This window comes from Apis mellifera, linkage group LG14 (genome assembly GCF_003254395.2).
Source record: "Apis mellifera strain DH4 linkage group LG14, Amel_HAv3.1, whole genome shotgun sequence".
NCBI lineage: Eukaryota > Metazoa > Arthropoda > Insecta > Hymenoptera > Apidae > Apis > Apis mellifera.
This window is the reverse complement of record NC_037651.1, coordinates 9,500,295-9,524,759: the sequence shown is the minus strand read 5'-3', so window position 1 is coordinate 9,524,759 and position 24,465 is coordinate 9,500,295. Positions and strand designations below refer to the sequence as shown.

At 51.7% G+C, this 24,465-nt stretch overlaps 1 protein-coding gene across 13 annotated transcripts in view; it reads left to right on the top strand.

The window, feature by feature from the left end:
- The window catches only part of LOC100576251 (zinc finger protein 853), a 62,032-nt gene that overhangs the window by 6,463 nt on the left and 31,104 nt on the right, over window positions 1–24,465 (top strand). For 10 of the 13 annotated variants that reach the window (XM_016916262.2, XM_016916255.2, XM_016916264.2 and 7 more), the window contains one exon: window positions 21,862–22,192. In XM_016916262.2, the coding sequence (XP_016771751.1) occupies window positions 21,862–22,192 (331 nt within the window). The remainder of the gene's footprint in view (window positions 1–21,861; window positions 22,193–24,465) is intronic. The other 3 variants (XM_016916263.2, XM_006565771.3, XM_026445001.1) reach the window with 1 other exon arrangement.

Here is a 24,465-nt window from a genome sequence, read left to right as displayed (position 1 = left end):
ACTATTACGAAAAAGGGGATGAGAGGGAGGGAGGGAGAGGTGTTTCGAACGGAGGAAGAAAAACCGAGGAAGGATGAAAGACTCGAAGAAGAAGGGCGGGAAGAGGTGGTAGCAGAGGTATACTTCCGTGCCGCGTAGCCGTTACGGCGAAGGCAAAATTACGACATCTCAAGTCCAGGGGCAACCATCCCACCATCCCCTCCCCCGCCACGCTCTCTTTACGTACAAAGTTTCCTGGCTTTTCAGTAATTTTCTATGATTTTCAGATCGCATGATCGCTAACAATAACGCCGGCCCCCGCGCCGGCTGTTAAGATCGCTCCTAATCGAATTGTTCGATCTTCGGAATCAAAGCGAATTCCCGAGACAAAACTCCCTCCCTGCGCGGAACGGAGACTACCGGAAATAGCGAAATTTCCAAGAAGAGCTTCGATCCCCCCCCAAACTATCCGCCCGTTAAGGAATGACGGCGGTCGTCGCCCGAATCGAGGGAGGAGGGGCGGGAAAATCGAGGGGAAAAACGGGGGAAAATTTTCGAGGAAGGAGGGCGTAGAAGTAAACGGAGAAAAGCGCGAAGCTGAGAGGAAGAGAGGAAGAGAGGTTACAAAGTGGTGTGGCGGCGGCGGCGGCGGCGGCGGCCGAACGTTCTACGTACGAGCCGTACGTTGTACGGTTGTTCTTTCTTCCTCTTCTTTTTCCATCTCTCGCTCTCGCTCTTTCTCTCTCTCTCTCTCTCTCTTTCTCTCTCTCCTTCCTCGTCATTCGCTCGCGCGGTTCCGCCATGACCTACCCCAAGCGCGGTCGGCGGAGAAAAAGAAAGAAAGAAAGAAGGAGCGAAACGAGGAGGGGAAGGGAGGGGAGGGGAAGGAGGAGGAGGAGGAGGAGGAGGAGGAGGAGGGAGGGCGGGAAGGGGCGAACGGAGAGAGACGGAGAGAGAGAGGAGGAGGAGGGAAAGGGAGTGGAGGAGGAGGAGGAGGAGAGAACTCGCGCGCCCACACACGGCTTCCAAGTTGCAACGTGGATGACCACGATGGAGAGGAAGAGTTGGGAAGGAGCGAGCGAGACGGAGGGAGGGAGAGAGGGAGAGGGACGGGGAGGGAGAAGGGAGGAGGGCGAGGAGTGCACGGAATAGAGTTTATTCTTTGTGTCGCGCGTATGGTTACGCGCTTTTTTTTTTATCGTTCGTTGACTCCGCTCCGCGTTCTGCAGTCGCGTTCACCGCATCGCTCGCCACGATAAGATTACATTCACAGGGGCGGTCATGCGCGATCACGCCAAACTCCCAAACATCCGCGCGCTTTTTCCCTCCTCCTCCTCCTCCCCGCCAGATTTCGCGTTTCGAGATCATCTCGCCCCCTCTCCGTTCCCCTCGTCCTCCGGACGAGACGCTCGGAGCCGATGGAATCATCGAGAGGAGTACGTGTGCACGCCTCTTATCTCTCGTTCCTTCCATCCTCCGCGCGATAAAAAAAAAAAATCAACCAATTCTATAGGAGTGTACACGTATTACTCGATACGTACACGCTTCGTTTCGATATTTTGCCGAATTGAACGGTATGTACGGTACGCACGTTACGTTCCTTGGCGATCGCGCGAGAGTAGAGTCTCTACTCTACCGTATCAACCGAACTTATTAAACAACCGTTATCCTACGTGCCACCGGTAATTGTTGCAAACTCGAAACGTGACGCGTACGCGACACCCGCCGCGCCGTTTTCCGCTCGAATGCAAAACATTTCGGGCGGCGTGTAATAACGTAGGGGGTGGGGAAAGAAACGCGATCGAGGAAGAGGGAGGAAGGAGGAGAGGAAAATGGAAAAACGTGGAAATCGTGGGAGATAGCGGCCGGATAGGTTATATACTCCGAGGATAGGTCTGAGCTGAGAGTCGAGAAATCTCAGCGGCCGATCACGAGAGAGAGAGAGAGAGAGAGAGGAGGAGAGACCGCGCGCGTATCCCAGAACCTTTCCTCTCCTCTGTTGGTTGGAGCTGCCGCGGCAAAAGATCGTTGCCCTTCTAAATATAAGTTTGCAAAATCGAACAGCAAAACTGCCGAGTTTTGCCGTGGTCTGTGCGCCTCTGTGTGTATATTGCCGGTAGATCAGCCCCCTTCTTCTTCTTCTTCTTCTTCTTCTTCTTCTTCTTCTTCCCTCTACCTCCTCCTCCTCCTCTTCTTCTTCTTCTTCTTCTTCATCTTCTTCCACTCCTTCGTCCTCTTCTGTTCCGCCGACTGGCCCCCGCCGATTCTCGCGCTCCTCTTTCAACCGGAGTCGCTTGGTCCTCCTCCGCCAGAGCGTATCCTCCATCGGGCTCTCTCTCCTACTCCCTCGAGCGTCCGTTCCTATATCTACCACCTCCTTCGTATCCTCTCTTCCTCGACTCCCTCCAAACCCGATCCCCTCCCCGCCGCGGCGCGCTCCGTGACCTCCAAGGCCTGCGAATCCGCTCTTTCGTTCGCGTTGACTTTCGGACAAAATTCGCCTGCTCCCCGCTCGAACGTAGTCGTAGGTCAGGATCCAATCCACGCCCGCCCGTCCGCCCGCTCGCTCGCTCGCTCGCTCGCTCGCCCGCCATACGCGCGTCATCCCGTCCCGTCCCCGTCCCCGTCCCCGTCCACGCCAACCCCAAAACGAATCGAGACGCGGGTTTTCGCGGCCGCGAGGAAAAAAAGAAAAGAAAAGAAAAAAAAAAAGGAACGCGAGAAGAGAAAGACGCGTTCGGACGAGTTTAAACCTGGAATCGATACCGTTCGCCATCAATTATGCATCACGAACTCTATTGCGCCACGGTTTTCCTGCTTTGATTTTCGAATCCGCTATTCCTTACTCGTCAAACATTCATTGTTTCGAAATACATTTATACATTCCGGGATTGGCGAGCATCTTTCCTTCCTTTCCTGTCGCGCAAAGTTTCGGGGAAAAATGGATACCGAAACGCGATATCCCGGGGAATTTGTCGATCGAAAAAAAAGAAGGAAGGAAGGAAGGAAGGAGAGGGGGAGAGATGAGCGAGACGAAAGCAGAGATAAAGAGGGGAAAAGAAGAGAAAAAGATCTTCTGGGCGCGTGGAAAAAATAACCGAGTCGGAATCTGGGTCAGGGGGGCTGTGCAATCGCAACGTGCCAATGTCAGCCGAATAGATCGCAAGGCCAGCGAAATGGTGTGGCAGCGAGAGAAAAAAAAGAGCGCACGAGCTCGATCGAGCATCGATCCTCGTCGAAATGGGGTTGGAAAGAAAACGAACGAAAAAAAATAAAGAAAAAAAAAGAAAGAAAGAAAATAAAACGGAAAGAAAAGAGGCTTTCCCTCGGAAAGAAGGAGAAACGACGAGCACTATATCGATCGGAAAATGATTCCTCGATGACGAATCTCGACTCCAGAAAAACCGAACACGAAGACGAAGACGTTACGCGAGGAATTTCGAGCGAAACGAAACGTTTTTCTCTCTCTCTCTCTCTCTCTCTCTCTCTCCTGTTGGACGAAACGCAACAGCAGCGGCAGGCAGGCAGGCAGGCAGCAGCAGCAGCCAGCAGCAGCACCACGCTTATCCTATAAGGCGGATGAAAGAGCAAAGAGCGTGCACGTTGCAACGGCGAACGGTCGGCGTCATCGTCATCGTCATCTCGTGCATGCGTGGGTGAATAGCCTGGCCGGTCTCGAGCAGCGCGGACGGGAGAGACGGAGAGGCGGGAGAACCTCGAGGAGAGAGCGACAGAGAGAGGGAGAGGGAGAGAGAGGGAGAGAAGGCGAGCAAGCGGAGAGATCAGAATGAGAAGTCGTCGCGAAAGAAAGACAGCGAGCATCGAGCGCGGCAAAGAGGGGCAAAGAGGGGCAAAGAGGGCCCGCGAGAAAGAAAGACGCGGCGCACCATCGTCGTCGATCTTTCTTTCTTTCTTTCTTTCTTTCCTTCTTTCTTTCCTCCCTTCTTTCGCTCTCCATTCTTTTTTCTCCCCGCGAGATCTCCAAACTGCAACTCCTCCTTCTCGACCTCGAAACGAACGGTCCAATTCGCGACGAAATTACTTCGAGATCTCGATCGACGATCCACGTCCAACTGTTCTCGAAACCGCGTGCTGCGCGGAGAGGCGATGGACAAGCATCCCAATTCTCGCGACGCGGACGACGATCGGTCCGCGCTGGCATCCCGTGCATCATCCCTATTAGATACACGGTGTTGATGAAACACGCACGATCCCGAGTTAGCGGGATGGCAAAGACGCAACCCCACTCCGCAAACTCTGGTGGATCCGCTCTGCTAGCTTCTCGAGCCGAGTATTCTACCTTCGGACCTTCGCGCCAGTGCCCCCCACCGGTCGGTACCCGGCCAATCGGCCGCGAGGACGCCGGCGTGAAGCCTACGCGGCGGCGGGCAGGCCGATTCTCGCCGGCGCCCCAGCATTTTATACGGAAAAGACTCTTTAACGAAGCACAAGGTGCGCACGCACGACCAACTTCACGCGACACCACGCGCGCACCGCGTCACACGCACACGGGGAGGCGAGAGTGCGACGAAGACGACGACGACGACGACGACGACGACGACCAAGACGAAGACGAAGACGAAGACGAGGACGAAGACTGAGACTAAGACGAAGACGACGACCGCGACAACGACGACGACGACGACGACGACGACGACGACGACAACAACGAGAACGTTACGGTACGAGGTTTCCTTCTCCCTTCTTCCATCCTCTCCCCCATTCGACGCCGTATTTTTTCTCGTTGACGAATCGGAGAGAAAACGGAGGAGGCCGCCCGAGAGAGGCCGAGATCGACGACACCGAAAGAGAGAAAGTCGATCATCCGAAGCGGGCAAGAGAAACGGTGGAGGGCGTACGGGAGCGTAACACCACTGGGAGGAGGAGGAGGAGGAGAGCCGAGGGGGATGTCGTTCCGTTGGATCTGAATGGTTCGATGTATCGCGAGGTGATCGTCGAGGAGGAAGAGGAACGGGATCGCAAGTACCGGGACGCGAGGAAAAACGGCGCAAGATGAGTGACAACGTGCGCGGCATTGACAGCTGACAGCGCGCGAGGAATTCTCTTCGTCTCTCCCGGTATTACCGCTCTCTCGACTACGTGTTGTACTACGCGCCGGTTTCCTTTTCTCTGCCCTTCCTGCCTTCTCTTCTCCTCCTCGTCTTCGATTCTCCCGCGAGTTGTGCTCCTTCCTTTCTTCCTTCCTTCCTTCCTTCTTTCCTTCCTACCCACCTTCCTTCCTTCCTTCTTTTCCTTCTCTCTTCCTCCTCTTCGCCATCATCCTCCTCCACCCGTACTTCGCCGCCCCCACCAGTACATAGCAAGCAACCGCGCCGCGAAGTGCCGCGAACGATGAACTCGGGCAACAGTGTGCCATATTTTGTGATCTTTTTACCTAGCTCCTACCACCGCGTTTTAACTGTGATCCACCTACTCTAGAGAACCGTGCACGAGAGAGGTAAGGAGACATACTCTACTTCTAACCGAGATCATTGGATGGCGGCGCGATCTCCGTCACGGTTCGTCCGGCCACTCGTCGCGCGCTCTCCCCTCGTCGACTTTCGTCAACGTGCTCGTGCACACCCGATCCTTCCTTCGTTCCGTCCATGCTGAAAAGTTGATCGAGGGATACAAGGGGAGGGGGAGGGGAACGGGGGCGGGGGAAGACGAAAAGGGAGGAAGGAAGGAAGGAAGGATGGAAGGATGGAATGAAGGGAGGGAGGGAAAAGGGAAAAGAAATTAATCGAATCGATCGAAACCGGGTCGTGCGTTCTCGCCTGCCATCCACGCCACGTGTGTATGCGCGTCTCTTCTTCTTCTTCTTCTTCTTCTTCTTCTTCTTATTTTTCTTCTTCTTCTTCCTCGTGATCGTCGTCATAGTCGTCGTCGTCGTCGTCGTCGTCGTCGTCGAGAAACCTTGTTCGCCCGATTCCTAAAGAGCCGTCCTTCCGCGGAATCGCGTACACCAGCGCTACGCATTCCAGAACGAGGACGACGCGCTCCTTCGAGCGCGAAACACCGCCAACTGGATCGGCTCGAAGTCAACGTATCTCGCGGGAGAAAGATCCTTTCGTCGTAGTCCCCCAACGGGAGAAACGCGTGTACGGCGTCCACGTACGATACGATACGATACGGCGCGTTCATTCCACGCCGCCACGTTCTCTCTTCGAGTCGAGTCGAGTCGAGTCGAGTCGAGTCGAATCGAAACGAATCGAATTGAAACGAAACGAAACGAAACGAAAGGAAACGCGTCGAACCGAAAATTTTCTCTTTTCTCTCGTTTCTCCGTACATCGAGCAAAATATTCGCCAATTGATTCCCATTCTCTCTCTTTCTTTCTTTTTTTCTTCCCTGAATCTAATAATAATTCCCTTCGAACGGATGAAATTAAAGAGCGGAGGATTCGATGGGATGTAACGAAAGTGGACGATGCGCGGAGAAACGATTCTTTTGTTTCCCTTCTTCTCCGTCTTTTTTTCGGGAGGGCCGAAAACGTGTCGCGAGGCCAGCCGCGACCTACTCCAACCGAGAGAGACCGACCGACCGACCTCCTCTCCTTCGGAGACTCGACACTTGCCAGTCGCCGCGAGAAACGTGTCCCGAACAATTTCGCGTATCTACCTCTCTCTCTCTCTCTCTTTCTCTCCCGCTGCACCGTTGCGAGCACCGGCGAAGCATTTTTCATCGAGTTACTCGAGCCACGGTCGCGAGGAAAGCGATTCTAAGATGGAGAAACACACCATTTGCATGTGTGCGGGGAGAGAGAGAGAGAGAGAGAGAGAGAGAGAGAGAGAGAGAGAGTGAGAAAGAGAGGGAAAGGGGGAGAGTGGTTGCCGCCAGGAGAGGGAGGGAGAAGGAAACAGGCCGCTCGGAGGAAGAGAAGAGATAAACGGAGAGAGATAGGTCGCGTATGCAGATCGCGGCGGAGCGTTCAAAGAAAAATTCTTTTGCCGGCAAAAAACTCGACCGACCCTTCTCTCGCTCGCGGTACGCGTCGAGCCGTGGGAAATTTCGTTAACGAAAGGAGTCCCGTGTCGCGTCCCGTGCAAGAGAAAAGGGAGGGAGGGAGGGAGGGAGGGAAAGAGAAAAAAGAGAAAAAGGGAAAAAAAAGAAGACACCCCGATCGACGAAATATCCTTCGCCTCGATTTTTCCTGACCGGATTCGCGCGCTTCTTCTTCTTCTTCTTCTTCTTCTTCTTCTTCCTCCTCCTCCTCCTCCTCCGCCTCTCTCTCTCTCTCTCTCTCTGCTTTCTTCCTCTTGTTTTTCGAGTTCAACGACTCAGTGACCACGAGGTGGGACACGGGTTTGAGAAATGTCAAGAAATGCAGGCACCGTCGCGGAGCGGGTCGCGGGGCAAGGGGGGAGGGCGAGGAGACGAATGTGAAAAGGGAAAGAGACGGAAAGCTGCGGAGAGGCTCGGATAGATAGAAAAGGGAGAAAGAGAAAGAAACAGGAGGAGAAGGCAGCGGACGTGGCAACGGCGCAAATGCAGAATGCACGCTGACATAAAACATACATATATGCAGGATGCAACGAGCAGCATCCACAGCCTTCTCTTCTAGGAGTACTGCGAAGAACGTACACGCTGCTCGACGTAACGCAACTTTTAACCGACTCGACTCGACTCGACTCGACTCCGACTCGACTCCCTTTAAACACACGAACGTCACCTATCCTACGTTCCTTCCCTTACGATTCATTCGGGTCGTCTCATCTTCGTTCTTTCCTGCGATTCATCCGCGCGGGCAAGCACAGGTGTAACGCGATTCCTCCCCGCGCGAATCCTCGAGACAGAGAATTTCGAAACAGGGTGATCCTTCTTCTTCTCTCGTCCAGGTGGAAGGAATCGTCCAAGTCCGCGACGACGACGACGACGACGACGATGACGACGACGGTGCACGATCGCTTCTCGATACGAGAGAGAGCGCATTATCGTCGATATAATGCCAAGACACCGACTGTATTATACGCCTCGCTATCGCTCTCTAGATTATCTGCTAATCTCTGCGGCAATCCTAAGCCTCTTTTTTCTCTCTCTCCCTAATCCTCGTCTGCTCGATTTTTATTTTTTTTACTTGTATTTCTTTTTTTTTTTTTCTCTATTACTATTATTCTTTTTTTCCTTCTCTCCCCTTTTTTCGCCCAACTAATCTAAAAATTCTCCCGGTCTCGTGAGATTACGAGCCATTCATAGATAAATCGTTTACGATCGTGCGGTTTTTGTGTCTCGAGTTTATTTACACGCAGTCGTGTAACCACGTGTTACGACGGGAAACACACCCTGTATAGAGAGAGAGAGAAAGAGAGAGAGAGAGAGAGAGTGAGTGTATGGCGCGAGAAACGAGGTCGTTGACACGTCGAGTTTGCGGATTTTTCAACCGACCAAACGATCCTGCTTCTGCTCTCTCTCTCTCTCTCTCTCTCTCTCTCTCTCCCACTCCCTTCTTCTCTCTCCCTCTCCCTCCCTCTCCCTCTCTCTCTCTCTCTCTCTCTCTACTTAGGAGGCGGCTCGATATTTTCGGCTTCGAACCCCCTTTCTTTTATCTTCGACCGTGACTGCCTTCGACGAGGGACGGAACGAACGGGTTGGGAGGGGTGGGGAGGGAGGTGAGGGAGGTGGGGAGGAGGGAAGGGAGGGAGGGGGGGACGAACGCATCGTGGCTGCTGAACCTGACCTCCGACAATACTCCGGCGTCGGCGGCATTCCGTCCAAGCCTCCGCGCGAGCTCTCAGCCTCTCTTTCCCTCCCGATACCATCGCGTGCTCGTTATTAAAATAAATTAAAGATCGCGAGAGACCGTCGCTTTCGACCCTTTCTTTCGATACTCCTTATCGTCTTTCTCTCTTTTTTTTCTTTCTTTCTCTCTCTCTCTCTCCCTTCTTTCTCTCTCTCTCCCTCCTTTGATACGCATCGTTCGGCGGAGGAAGAAGAAGAGAAGGGAGGGAGGAATGAAATTTCGCGAAAAGTCGATCCGAAGCAACAACGAGAATCGAAGGACATCAACTTCTCGAGTCCTTCGGCCGTGATTTGTACGCTGTTACGCGAATGCTTCAGGGCCGTCCCCAGTGTCGAGGATTCAGCAATCGGTCGTGCACTCGGTCAAGGTTGCGCGATTATCGCCACGTTAATACCTTGCTGATCCACTGTGCAAACGTTACGGCGATACCGAGAGAGAGAGAGAGAGAGAGAGCTTACGTTTCTTTATCGTTCCCTCGGAACGGAATGTTCTCGTTTCGTATCACTGTCGTCGCGATCATCTGACAACCAGATAGATATAGATAGACATAGATATAGATATAGATATATATATTCGATACGATCGTATCCTTTCGAGACTCGAAGAGAAACGTTACCATTGCTACGCGTTACGTGGATACGTGGTAAAAATATCTTGCTCGAGTTAAACGGCTCTGGTGGAGGAGAGGAGGCGAAAAAGAAACTATACTCCGTGTACTCCGACGGGAGAACTGACCACTGACAAACCCGTTCATATTGTCTTACCTTCCCGCAGCCGTGGCCACGACCGGGTCTACGCGTCGGCGTGTCGGCACTGTGTTGGCATACGACGTTGCGATGAAAAAAAAGAGAGAGAGAGAGAGAGAGAGAAAAGAAAGAAGAAAAAAGGGGGGAAAGGAAGAAAAAAAATATCGTGACGCAGGTTTACAACAAGGTTACCACCGCCACGAGACGGTGATACGCGCCACCCCGGCCAAGGCTGCTGCTGCTGCTGCGTTGCTCCGCGATTATTTTTAATCAAAGCGAAAAACTTTAGATCGGGAAAAAAAAGAAATCGTTACGCGATTCGTATTGAAGAATCGAAATCGGGATTGGATGCGAGTCCTCGTGTTTTCGACTCAATTAATATAATAGCAGGCGAGTCTTACTTACTCATTCGCTCGCTCGCTTACGCCATGCTCGTTCGATTCTCCGAGATTGTGGTTCTGCAACAGGCTGTCGGAGTAGCGCGACCTAAAGAGCGCAAAAAAGAAGAGACGAAGGGAGAGAGCGAGAGAGAGAGAGAGAGAGTGGGAGGGCGGGAGGAAGGAAAAAGACGGGGAACTAGCGCGTAATCCGACACGTTCTTACATGGATGCAGTTGGATCTTAAATTCAATACACGCGTGCTTTTTCTCCGGGCGAGCGACGAGTCGCGCCGCATCGCGCCGTCCCATTCTCTCGATCGATAATTACTCGGCGACGTAACGCTGATCGATCGCCAATCATCCGCCGGCCGACCGACCGGCCGACCGGCCGATTAAGATAACTGCTGCCACGGCCTGGAGAACGCGGACTCCTCGATCGTCCGAGTCAATGGAAACACCGTTAGTCGAGAAAGGATCTTCTTGGTTACGAACCGAGCCGTATGCTAAAAACTAGATGACGCGACGCCTGCACGCCGAGTGTAACAATTTCCGAATCGCTCGAATTTTGAAGAAATAAAGCGCGCGTAAAGGGAGATCGAGAGAGAAACGCGTCTGTAATGGATCGAATAAACGGATACGCGGGGGAGGGGGGGATAATGGGATTCGAAGCGTTGCATTATCGACCGTATACGCGTTTCGCGCCCTATCCCTATCAAGTTCGTGGATCGTGGATCGGATTCTCGTGAGAAGATTTGATATTCGCGGTCCGATCGTGGAACCGTTTGGAAAGTTTGAAACTCGAGCCGAAAAGTGTCGATTCGACTCGTTGAGCGTTTTCCGGCCATTTATTTCTAACCCGCGCACGCCCCTCTTCTCCTCTCCTCTCCTCCCACCTCTTCTCTCTCCGATACCGGGATCCGTAATCGAATATCACCAAGCGGAATTATAATTGATTCGGAGATGACGGATGCGACAAAATGTTTAAAAAATCCTCGGTCTTGTGTAACGCTTATTTCCACCTCGGCTATTTTCTTCGTCTTTTCCTTTCCTTTCCTTTCCTTTCCTTACCTTACGTACGTCTCCGTTCCGTTTTATTGCATACGTATGTGCACGCGTATATCGTACGATACGACGATGGTTCTCTCGATAGAGAGAGAGAGAGAGAGAGAGAGAGAGAGGTAAAGAGAACTCTATTGAAATCCGGTTCGTCAGATATTTGCATATCTTAAAGTTAGGTGTTCGGAAGAACGAAGAGGAGAGACACTCGCACGAGAGATATTCTTCTGGTTGATTTCCATCCGATTAAACGAAACGGACGCTTCGTTTCCCTCCCTCCCTCCCTCGCTGGCGGACGGAAGGGAAGGCCGGCTCGTTTTAATGGCGTGTTCGATGCGTGTTTCCGAAAAACAAGAGGCCATAAATAAGGCGGTAGAAATTTCCACGTGGATTTGCTAATAAACATACCACCCATCGAGATGCCCGGTATATTTGTATGCAAATCGATTGTAATGCGAGGCAACCGGGGGAGGGGTGGGGAGGGAGCGCGGGGGAAGGGCGGACGGGAGGGGGGGCGGGAGGAAGAGTGTGTAAATGCACGATGCCGACGTTCGTTGTACGCAACACGTACGCGTATACATATTTATACGCGTGCAGAGTATAAAGCACGAACGCGTGCACGTTAAATACGCATGCGCGCGCGAGAGTGCATGCGTGCACGCACGATGACTCAGAAACGAGTCCACGCGACAATGGAAGCGGCGCTGGTAGTGGTGATATTAGTGGATAATGATGACGAGGAAGATTAAGAATAACAGTAAAGAGTAGAAGGGGGGGAAAAAAAAACGACAAAAAGAAAAAGAAGAGAAAAAAGGAGGAAGATCGACGAGAACGAAAATCGGCAAAAAATCGGTCCCAACCTCTTCGATCTTCCGTTTTACGTAATCGAAGAACGGCTGTATCAATTCGACTTGTTCCGCTGTGACGCCAGACGGTCTGGTGCAGCGACACGCACTCTCTCTCTCTCTCTCTCTCTCTCTCTCTTTCCTTGAACGAATCTCCCCCAAACTTTTGTCCCATTGTTACGTTAATACTCGTAGTAGCGCTGTACACGGTTGGCGCGAATCGAAATGGAAATGGAAAAACGAGGGTGCGGACACGGTGGCGGGCGCAGTTAGGGACACACGGTCGGTCGGTCGAACGGGGAAAAGCGATCGATCCTCTCGATCGACGAGAACGCAATCTTGGACGATGGAAAAAATTGGGACGTGATTTTTTTCAAGATAGTAAAGGCCAGGCCGGCGAACTATGATAAACAAATGAGACTTGGCAACGCGGCTCGGAGCGGCTGCAGCAGCCAAGGCCTGTCAGACTTTTCTCTCTCTTTGGTCCTCGCCTTTTCTCCTCTTCCATCTCGCGGGAGCGAGCGAAACTCCGTCTTTGTCGGTATCCAACCGTCTTTCTCCCGTTCCTTCGGTGTCTTTCTCTGTCGATGCCAGGATTTCCCTCTCCGCGGGTCCCGGTTCTCGCCTTCTTCTTGTTCATTGCCTCTCCCCACCAGCCGGCGAGCAAAGCCACGAGAAAGAGGAGGCTACGCCACTGTGGTGGGGGCGAAGGCGGAGGAGGAGAAAGAGGAAGAAGCACAGAGAGACTCTTATTTGCTTCTTTCGTTATTCCTCTTATTTTCTTGCCCGCCTTCACCAGCGGCACCTTCTTCTTTCATTGCTCTGCTTCTTTCGTGCGCTCCGAGGAGCCACGCAACTCGCTCGCGCCTCGCTCTTCAGCCCCTTCGGCGCGTCCGTGGCTCGCACACAACCCGACGCCGCCGACGGTGCTTTATTTTTATTGCCCATCTTCTCTCCCTCTCGCCGTGCTCCCCGCTCCTTCCCTCCCTGACCGCGCTTCTTCCTTTTTTCCGCCTCCTCCTCCTCCTCCTCCTCCTTCTTTTTCTTTATCTCCCTCCCGCGTGCCGGAGTTGTCTGTGGTCAGTACTTTCAAAGAGGGATGGCGACGAGAACGCTCGCGCCTCGGCCTTCGCCAGATATTCCTCTTTTTTTTCCCCCCTCTCTCTCCCTCTCCCTCTCCCTCTCCTCGCTCGCTCGCTCTCTCCCTCCCTCCCTCTCGCTCTCTCGCCTCCTTCTTTCTTCTCGCATTCTTTTTTCGCGTTCTTTATTTATTCCCCGGATAAGCCCGCGCGCGCCAGAATGGTTAAATACGAAAATAATCGAGCCAGGTGTCGCGCGCGCTCGCGCACTCCTCCTCTTCCCCTCCTCCCTCCTCCCTCCTTCAAATCGTAAAAATGCAAAGAAGGATAAACAAGTAGCTGTCACGAAAGAATAGTCACGACTATTTAAAACTGACGCGTTGCGCGGAAATTTCTCTCTCTCTCTTTCTCTCTCGATCGTCGAGATTCACCTCGCGTCGGCGAGGCTTTCCCTCTCCCCTCCCCCCTCTGCCCCTTCTCTCGCTCCCTCTCGCTCGCGCCGAATTTAGGAAACCGTTATATAGAATCATCTCCTCCAAACCAAATCCTGGATGATATTATCGATCCGATTGAAGATCTTGGAAAAGTTTGAGAAACGAGCATGGGGGGGGGAGGAGGGAGGGGTGAGAGAGATAAAAGACAAAGCGAAGACAAACCAAGGTTCGCGTTATTTTTGCCCGACCTTTAATACTTCGGTCAACGGTGCCGATGGACTTTGAATGCGGTATCTCGATTGTCCTGCATTGCTCGATATCGCCCGATATGCACTTACTTTCTCCGTAACGGGTCGGATGCAACACCGCCGCTCCTTTTCCAATCGGATCAACCGGACAAATTTTTCCCTCCGTTTATTCTCTATTATTCGTCGCGTCCAATCGCCCCTCCCCCTCCTCTTCTCCAACGTTGTCCGCTTTCGCGTGAAATTCGAATCTATGCATCGAATACGAACGAATGGATGGATGGACGGACGAATGGACGGAAGACCCCACCGTTCTCTTCTCTTATCTCGAACGTACTCGATTAATTCGTACGATCGAGAAGTTTTTTATCTAAGCGATACTCGAGCTATCGATCTATCTCGAGCGATGGAAATCATATTTATTTTTCTCTTTTTTTTTTTCTTCTTTTTACTATTTCTTTTTTTTTCCTTCGTTTCGTGACGTCGAGATGATGGCGAGGAGAGTTAACGAAAGAGATAAAAAGCGAGGAAATCGTCCGGTTCGATCTTCCGTTCCCGTTCGAGTCTCACCAACGATATGCGTTTGCCTGTGCGTGAATGTTCTTATCATGACGTCATTGATAAAGCGGCCATGATGGATAGGCAAAGTCTGCTCACAAAGAGACCCCGCCCTATTTTTTCCTCCCTGCCTCTAGCCGGACACACTTTTAGCGCGCTTAACTATGGCACTAACCTTCGCCGCGCTCCACGCCCAAAATAATTTCAACGAGCAACGGGAGAAAGATGGCGAACCGAGGAACGAGTTTCAAGGAGCACCGGATCGAATCGTTTCGCGCCACTTCTTCCTTCCTTCCTTCCTTCCTTTCTCTTTCTTTTCTTCTCCCTTCCTTCCCTCGCCGTTCCCGTTGCATATTTTCGATCCCTAATTCGAAATCCTCCTTGTCTCGAAACTTCGCGCAAGGGTCGAATCAATCGAAGCAAACGCAAGTAGAAGAGGGAACAATATTTCGAATAATATTATCGTTCCAAATTAATTCCCTCGACCGAGATGAGAAACCGGCGACGACGATGAACGAAAGAAAGGGTTGACCATCTCGATTCGAAACGAGTGACCGACGTTGCCCGCGATCCATTTCCGCCTTTTCGAATAATATAGAATGGCGCGAGCAACGTTGGGGGGGCACGGGAGACTCCCGCTGCGCCCCAAAGGTCGGATGGTCGCGTGGACGGAAGAAGAAGAAGAAGAAGAAGAGGCGGTGGAATGGAAAAAACCGCGTGCGCGATCGGGTCGAAGAGATGACTCGATATCGGAATCGCGAAATACTTCCTGAACGGCGCAACGCGCAAGCTGTTTCCGTCTCTCCTACCCTGCTCGAGCACCGGTCGCTTCTCTTCTCTCTTTCTATTCTCGCCTTCTATTCGGTGGAGGCGAGGGTGGAGGAAGAGAAGCAGCGACGAATGTTGCGGCGGTGGCAATAGTGGCGAGCGCGGCCGCACGATGAGGAGGAGGAGGAGGAGGAGGAGGAGTAGTGGAGGGAACACACGCGCACACGGATGCACACACACGGGGCACACACACGCGGGGCAGACACACGTAAACGCACAGATACACACGGAGTGGAGGAGAGGGAGAGAAAGGGGGACGGCGGAGGACGCGTATGACGAGAAGAAGTAGGGGAGCGAGCGAGGGAGGTTGTGAAAGAGAGATAGAACCGGGCACGATTGGCCCCTTCCGCCGTGTCAGCGGTGCCGATTGGCTCGCGTTCCCCGGAATCGTGTTATTTCAATCGATATCTCTTCGAGTAGCCGGCGATTTTTCGTCGCCGCGCGTTATCAGCGCCTTTCCACCTTTTTTCTTCCCCCGTTTAGCACACGCACAGCGCGAAAGACCAAGAAATCGCTCTGTCCCCCCCTTCGACCGGCTTAGTTCGCGAGAGACGCCACACGCTGGCGTACAGCGCTGCGTCCGCGCTTTTACGCTACACGGGCGCGCCAGCTACCCCCGTGGATCGGGAGAAAAGAGAGGAAGAGAGGAAGAGGGAGAGAGAGAGAGAGAGAGAGAGAGTAACGACAACAATAACGCAGCAATAAGAAAAAAAAGGAGAGGAGGATCGATAGGGAATGATAAAATAAGAAAAGAGGAAAAGGACGTGGTCGGGAAGAAGAAATTGCGCGCGGTCGTGTAGAGTGATATTCGTTTCCGAAGTGGGACTCGGTAGGACGCGCTTCGTTCGTCCTTCGTCCGCGACGATCCCTCCTCCTCTTTGTCCGATCTCTCTAACCGCCGGTTCTTCTTCGCCGCCGCCGTCGTCATCGTCGTCGTCGTCGTCGTCGTCGCCGCCGCCGCCGCCGCCGTTTGGTTTCGCTTTATTTCGAGGGGGGAGTTATCGTGTGGTAACACAGTGATTCAAGCCGGAGAAGCGTTCCCACATGTTCGTACGTGAAAAACAGTGAGTTTCGTCCACCGTGTGTGTTCGTTTGCAATATTTTCGTGAACAAGGGAGAGAGAGAGACTTTTCACTTTTTCTTCTTCTTCTTCTCTACTCTACGTTTTCCTATTCTATATACGTGCGTGTATAGAATATATACGCATATATATATGTACATGTATATATACATATATTCAAGAGGAATTATATAGACGCCAAAGATGTACCTGCGAATGATATCGAGTCATCGTTCCGTCCGTTCGAATCCGTTCCCAACCAGATCGTTCAGATCGTATCTGAAATAAGGGAGAAGTTTGCTCGGAGACAGAGAAAAGAAAGAAGTGACAGAGGGATATCGAATTCGTATTGAAGGAAAAAAAAGAGAAAGAAAGAAAGAAAAATAATATATATATATATACGTATGCTATATGTATATAATATATACATATATGCATATACACATATAGATACTGTAGACTCGAAAAGTAAGCACGTGAAAGTGGAACGATACCGTTCTCACACTGGAAGGATAATAATACTAGACAAAAGAAGAATCACGCCCTCGTGTGCCTCGTTTCGCAGTGTCTCATTCTCACGCGACAAACGCGTGGTCGTGCTCTCTCTCTCGAAAAAAAAAAAAGAAACGTGGCCGTTCGTCGTTTGTTCCGCCTAATAATAAAGAGATATCGAATGATAAAGATCGGAGAGAACGAGTCCCTTCTTCCTTCCTGCCTTCCCTCCTCTCGACGAAGAAGGTAGGAAGAGTCGGAAGGGGGCGGAAGTGGAAGAGTTTGGCGCGAGAAAATTGGAGGAGAATATAAAATAAAAGGGGGACGACGCGTGGCGACGTCGGATCTCCAGGGATCTCGTAACATCTCGAAGGCGGGCGAGCGGGGGACACAGCAGGACGTGGCCGAAAGGGAATCGGAATCAAGCGTGTCGCGAATGCGACCTGGAATAAGGGTAGCCATGTCGGTATCAGAGTCTTTCGTATCACCGTGCGTGGAGGGCGGGAGGGACTCTTCAGGTCGCGTGCTCGAGATTCTTCCCTGAAGATGTATGGCACCAATGAAAGCCACGGGCCGAACCACGGGCCTTGGACACCGCCCCCTGCGCCCCAACCGCTCCCGCCGCAAGCCCAACATCAAAACCATCCCCGACCTCACCCCCACAATCATCCGAGCCACCCGCCGTACGTACCGCCGCCGTATCAGCATCCTCATCACCACTTGCCGCACGAGGTAATTATTGACGATATTCCAGCCTGTGCTTCGACCGGCTATCTTCCCTACAACTCCAAGAATCTTTCGAAAACTCGCTAGATCGACCGACCTACCTCCTTCCCAACCCCTCCTTCCAACGCGTCCCTCAACGTCGTTCCAAAACTTCTCCTCCTCCTCCTTCTTCTCTGTCACCTTCGTGTGCTTCGATGCTTCGTGTATATACATATATATATATATACGTGTGAACACGAGGAGAAAATTGATAGAAAAAAGGAAAGAGAAAAATTCGAAATTCCGTTTCCATCGGTCGAGAAAGGGATAACATTTTCGTCGCTTTGGCGATAAAAATGCGGACGAATATATTATGCGGTCTAACTGGATAGCGATGGATCGAAGGCGAAGCAAAGGATCGCGGTGAACCGTTTAAGGATATACGGACGGAGTAGAAAGTGACCGAGGAGGTGAAGTATGTAAAGCCGTCTGTCGTTGCCCTCTTATTGGGCTAATCGAGCGCCGTTTCATCGAGGATTAGAGATTGTTACTCCGCGCGGCTTACACGGCAAGGCGTACGCGTGATTAATATCGCGAGGGAAACCTACAACGATGACTTTAACTGCCTATGGTACAAGTTCGCTTCCCACCACCACCACCACCACCACCACCACCGTTGCACCATCGGTCTCTACGATCGCTAGCCGTGGAATATACCTGGTTATATAGTATATATAGCGGGTACAAGTATGGACGATTATTATAACGTAGCCGGTCTAAGGTTCCCTACGTGCTATTTTGACACCAACTCGGGTTAAACCGGCGTCTGGTAACGCGGCGTCTGGAAACGAGACGTTTCTCTTCTCCCTCCATAATTTTCAACCCGTTTTTCCGTTCCGTTCCTTTCGAGAAAAAAAAAGAATTCGAAGAATATTCGGCATATTTTCGAGGATCGATCGATCCGCTCTTCGACGAGCGAAGAAAAAAAAAGAATCTTCTCTTCGATATACCACGATGTCTCGTGGAACACGTTTCGCGAAATCGTTAAAAATCTGTGTACCGAACACGCGCGTTCCTTCTCTCTCTCTCTCTTTCTCTCTCTCCAAAGGCTACGTATCGAAGGTAGAATTCGCCTCAAGGCCACCTCTCGCGCACCGATCGCTTTATCGAGGGGGAGGGGGAATCTACGCGAAATCGGGGCAAGATCTTTGTGTGGATTATGGAGAGGTCCTTCGCCTCCTTTTACCAAAAAAAAAAAAAAAAGAATCAGGATTAATCATTCGATACGTAGACGATCGACACGTATACGCATAGGAATCTGAAAAAGGAAAAAGAAGAAAGGAGGAGGAGGAGGTGGAGGAGGATCCGGCAGGCAGGTTAGGCTACAACCGGAAGCGCGAGGAACACGAGGTAGCGGATCATGGTGGCGCGATTCAGACGGATTAAAAGCGGTGATTATAGACAGAGAGAGAGAGAGAGAGAAAGGGAGGGGAGAGGGGGAGAGAAAGAGGCGGAGAAGGTCCACCTTTTCCTTTATATTACGGCACTATTCGCGGCCGCAGTTTAGACAGATAGGTGGGTAGGTAGGAGAATGAGTCAGGCAACGCTAGGTAGGTTAGATTGGACGTTGTCTCCGCGTGCACGCACACGTATATACGCGCGCCAGGCCCGTTGCACACGGAGGGAGAGAGAGAGAGAGAGAGAGAGAGGCAGGCGGAAAGGTGCGCGCGCGAGTACAGAGAGGCACACATACCTCCGAGTTAATAGCACATGCGAAGTGCTAGATGGCCGGCGTGCGTGGGTGGACGGAACACGTTACCCACGTATGTGTGCCACGGAGAAAAGGCATATGGTCAGCAGGTGAGACCTTTGCTTTGTGTTCCAAGTGTATAAAGTAGCCTACTTCCAGTGACCAATGTTATTCGGCCGTAATTTACCGAGGGAGAGGGGGAGAGAGAGAGAGAGAGAGAGAGAGAGAGAGACAAAGGGTTGCATCGTCCGGCATCCTTTTGGCATCTTCTCCCTTTCGAAAAAACGGACAAACTTTCCGTCTGGCGTACGAACGTGGCCAACTTCGAGTCGAACCGAGTCGCTCCGATCCCTTTCCTTCGCCGATCTTCCGTACCAAAAGTGAAGGGGAAAGGAGGAGAGAAGAGGAAGGAAAGAGAGAGAGAGAGAGAGAGAGAGGGAGAAAGCGGCGAAATCGAGATGAGGGATGCCTTTTAGGAAATATAGCGGATGATATATTTTTCCATTATTAAGGACATTAAGCCGGCGGCCCGCAACCAGCCAACTCTCTTCCCGCTTTCTTCTTCCTCCTTCCTCTCCTCGCTCGTCTGCCCGCTCTTCTTTCTTTCTTTCTTTCTTTCTTTCTTTCTTTCTTTCTTTCTTTCCTTCGAGCGTTTCTCCCTTTTTTTCTCCCCTTTCCCTCCCTTCCTTCTCTCCCCCGCAGACGACGACAACGATAAATCAGAAAAAAAAAAAAAAAAAAAAGAAGGATTGAAGAAGCGGCGGTATGGCCGGGCGACGGAACGCAATTTTCCGTCTGCCACCAGATAAAAATGTGATTAATGAACGTATGGTGTTCGAGTTTCGAGAAAAACCGTGCGCGAGCCGTTGAACCGTTGTCGCTTAATTAGCATTTGCTTAAAAAAAATCGGTGGAAGAAAGGGAGGGGAAGGAAGAGAGAGAGAGAGAGAGGAGAGATTAATGTCTCGAAAACGGAGACAACGTTCTCCGCGACTTTCTCAAAAATCTCGCCGGACCACTTGAGACGGTCGTTAAAAATTCGCAACTCGACTTTGCCGCTCGCTGTCGAAAAGCCTCGTGCTCTCGCCCTCTTTCTCACCCTCTTCGCGACCCTTGGTCAATCGTTGGTCGGGAAAAACGCTGGATTCGCGTTCCGTAACCGCGTAAACCGCGATCTCTTTCTTTGTGCCGCGATAGAGAAAATAAAAAAAAAAGACGAGGAGGAAAGGGGAGAGGGATATTACATCGGAACAGGAAGCAGGAAATCGGAGAAAGGATGTCTCGCACGATTTATCATCGAAATCGACGAGAAACGTTCGGGGCCTCGGATTGATTCGATTCGTCTCTCCTTCGAACGAAAGAAAGAAGTATCCAGGAGAGAGAGAGAGAGAGAGGGAGAGAGAAAAAAAAGATGGAATAAAATCGAGTTGCAGGCTCTCCCTCTCTCACGGGGATTAAGAATCAGGGATGCCCAGTGTCGAAGGTCGGCCGTCAAATATCCAACGTCGCGTCGCTCGCTCCCGCAAAGAAAGGGTTGAAAGTCGCAGAAACTTGAGAACCCTCGGTTGGTGACAATTTCAATTCTCTCCCCGCCCTTTTCCTCTATCTCGTTCCGCCCCTCTCTCTTTCTCTCTCTCTGTCTTTGTCGCAAAGGGTGGCCTAAGATTCTTAAAACTTCTCGCGAGATTTTTCGATTTTAATTACACAGTTTTAACATATTTTAATAAAATCCTTCGGCCTCCCCGTCCCATCCATCCATCCATCCATCCATCCCTTCCTCTCCCGTGTTTCCACCCCGGTTGAAGAGGTGGTGGGCAGAGGTTTTCCCTTCTTTTAATTCCCGCGACCTCTTCCCACTCCTCCACGCTGCTACTCTTTTCGAAATCTCTCGACTTTTGCCACCAACTGTACCCTCGGCTGGTTCCACCGTTGAACCCTTTGGTTCGTTCACCTACACCCACACCGGGGACGAGGATGGGAGCAACACCTGTTCCCTCGGCGAGAACCCGAAATCGAGCTCGAGTTCCACCCGCTCGTTCCGCCACGTCCCTTCCTTCCTTCCTTCCTTCCTTCCTTCCACCGCCTTCCTTTTACCCTACCAGTTTCCTCGTGATCGCGGCCGAGGAGCCGTGTGCGCGATTCGATTCACGCGTGCACAACGAGCGTAAATCGAAAAAGAAATAAAAAAAAAAAAAGAAAGAAAGAAAACCATCGATCGGACGGTTGCTTTCGAAAACCACGGCGACGGACTGTTCACCTCTCCCCCTTCCCCCTCCCTCTCCTCCTCCTCCTCCTCCCTTTCGTGGCCAGCTGTTACGCGTTTCCTATTAAATTCACGAGAGAAGAATTCGCTCTTTGAAACTCGAGAAACGAACCGAATCGATTCGCGTGCGTGGGATCGAAGAACACCCGACAGGGACAAAATTCGACGGAGATCTCGACGGAATTTAGGGAGGGGGAGAGGGAAGGGGAGGGAAAAAAAAATTGATAAAATTTCCCCGATCGATCGATCGATCGTTAATTTTTAAACGAGGTGTTTCGTACGACGAAGCATTCCGAGTCGACGAGTACCGAGCCAATGATCCATCTGAGATAATCGGGATATCGTGCGATAAAAACTCGCGATGGAAAAGACGAAAGGCGAGAAAGGATCGCTCGAACCGTCCACGTACAACGACACGAGGCGAAGCTGAACCGTTCACCTTCGTTTCTTTCTACATAACAAACACAATAATTAATATTTATCGAGCCCTTGGTGGCGAGAGAAGGAAGGAGAAAAGAAAAGAAAAGAAAAGGAAAAGGGAAAGGAAGGGAAACGAAGGACGAACGGGGTAGGCCTAGCCTCCGAAAGAGGCGACCAAGGAGGCGATGGCGGTCGGAGGGAGTTGGAGCGGTCGGAACTTCCATCGATTCGGCCATCCTCCGTGTTTCGAGCAAAAGTGCAGCGTACCAACTAACTGTGGCAGTTCTTCTCGCAGATCTTCATGCACAAGAGCGCGATGCAGATGCACGCGAGGGAGCTCGGCGCGGCGGGTGCACTGACGGGGAGAGCTGGCGGCGGCGTTGCGGGCGGACTGGCGGGGCTGGGCCCGATCGGCGTTGGACCGGGCGGGATGATCGCCGGGAACGAGGTAAAGCCGCACCAGTGCCAGCAATGCCTCAAGTCGTTCTCCAGCAACCACCAGCTCGTCCAGCACATCAGGGTCCACACCGGCGAGAAACCGTACAAATGCAGCTATTGCGATCGCAGGTTCAAGCAGCTCAGTCACGTACAGCAACACACCCGCCTGCACACGGGTGAGTAATTCCCTTCCTCCCTGCCCCTCTCGAGCGGGGTATCGCGATGCTATCGGCTTCGCGAGGGAACTCGTTACTTGGCCGCGGATTTAGCCGCGATTAGCCACCATCGAATTATTCGCCGTTCGCGTTCTTCTTTTTCTTCGTCTTCCTTCGTTGACGAAGGTTTTCGGAAACGATTCGGAATAATTCTCGTTGCTGGCGGAGGAAACGGAGGAAAATTGATCCGCGAGTGGAAAATAATCCGGGCGTCCGTTTTCGAACGACGAGAGAGAGGAGAAAATGGGCGAGTTTAATACATGCATTCGGTATTCCCGGGACTGATAGTAAATTCTATGAATACCGCATTGCATCGCGGCCAGTCGATAATCAATAAATTAATATACTATTATAATCTGTACAAGCGATCGTGCGTTCCGATTGTGGCTAATTTTAATGCATGCTGCGAGATTGCTCAATGCGCCTCGTGCCGCGGCAGAGCCGTGGTGGTTTCCAAGACACCGTTGACTGAACACGTTGTCGCCCGGTATGCATACAAGTTGCGTATTGCAGATAAGTTCAATTTACGCGGGGCGAACGATCGAATTTATCGAGCGGGTAGCCCGCTCGGCTAAGAATAGCGCAGTGACGGAAAGACGTAGAACGGGATGGGACGGGCGAGGGACGCGGCGCGGCGGTAGAATATAATGAGAAAATTCGACGGCAAAGCCAGCCAATGGGTCGCGCCCGGGTAGAAAGAATTTCATTAAGGGATGAGCGTAGTCAATCGGAAGGTATTAGCCTCGAGAACCGAACGGTCAGCGCCGCGTATGACTGGACCCTTGGAGAAAAGTCTCTCTCTCTCTCGCTCTCTCTCCCTCTTTTTCTCGTTCAACCGCTTCCCAATCGGAGGAAAAGAAGAGGGGGGAAAAAAAGGACGAAGAGAAAAGAAAAGAAAAAGGGAAAACCTCGTCGGTATGCCAGCTATTTAATCGAAACGAGAGAGAGAGAAAGAGAGAGAGAGAGTTCTCGTTACCCGCGAGAGGATAACAGATCGATTCTTAACAAAACATTCCTTTCGAACGATCGTGCCACGGGGAAAACCAATTTTATCGCGAGGAATCAAAAACTTTCGCGCGAAAAAAATATATATATACATATTCATATACATATATATTGAATGCGATGTTTCTTTAACCGTGTTTAACGAGGGGGATGGGAGAATAAGAGGGGAGGGAGAAAAAAAGGGCCGACATTGATTTCAGCGCACTCGTTTCAACCCCTTCGTCCTTTTCGACGACTACCAACGAGCAAGTAACTACTGCTCAGCAACCCCTTACATTAATAATCACCCTTCCCGCGTACCGAGGTTCCCTCTACTCTACTCTACTCTACTCCGCTACGGCTGGTACTTGAGCTGACGTCGGTGTACGCGCATCTATCGCATGCACGCCTTTCGGTTTCCGTGTCTTTATCGATGAAACGGTTTTAAATAACCGTGTAAAGGGAGGGAGACTCTCTCATTCCCTCTCTTCCACTCTCTTCGAAAGAAAACGATAATCGCGAAGAGGAGGGAAAAATCGCGGATGGAAGTTTTCGGGATCGAGATTGATCGAATCGATCGGATCGAGTGAAATTTTATCCCCTCCACGTACACACATCCCTCCCCTTTCACGTATCCGACCAAGAAAATTCCTCATTTTCGATCTCTCGTACTACTCTCTCTCTCTCTCTCGCCACTAACGGCATACCAATTCAATCTCGCCGATTGAAAAATCGGCGTGCTCGCAGTTGAAATTCCTTCCGAATTCCCCCGCCTCCCCCCCGGCTGCCCGGTTGTTTTCCCAAACGATAGCCGCGCTTCCGCCCGACCATTTGCATACCATATTGATTTCTCGTTTCGGTGCGAGATCTCGCTGCCTTGCCGCGATTGGCCGGTCGAAATCGAAAAAACGGCGGGAATTTACTGCCGCACCGTTCAGCACAGCGTTCACGCGCCACCGCCGCCGCCACTACCACCATCGCCGCCACCGCCACCCCCGCCGTATAGCGCGCGCATTACAACAATTTCCCTCGGCCGAATAATATATTCGCGCAGCCTATAAAATTTGCAACGTATACGCATATAATTCATTAACCGAAATTCGACAGAAATTCGCGCTGCTGCCGTTCGGGCGGGCGAAACGACAAACAGAGGGGTAGAGAGCGTGGAGAGGGGAGCGAAACTGAGAGAAAGAGAGAAGGAGAGAGAATGGTAGAAACGAAGGATGGCGAATATAATATCGGCGAGTGTC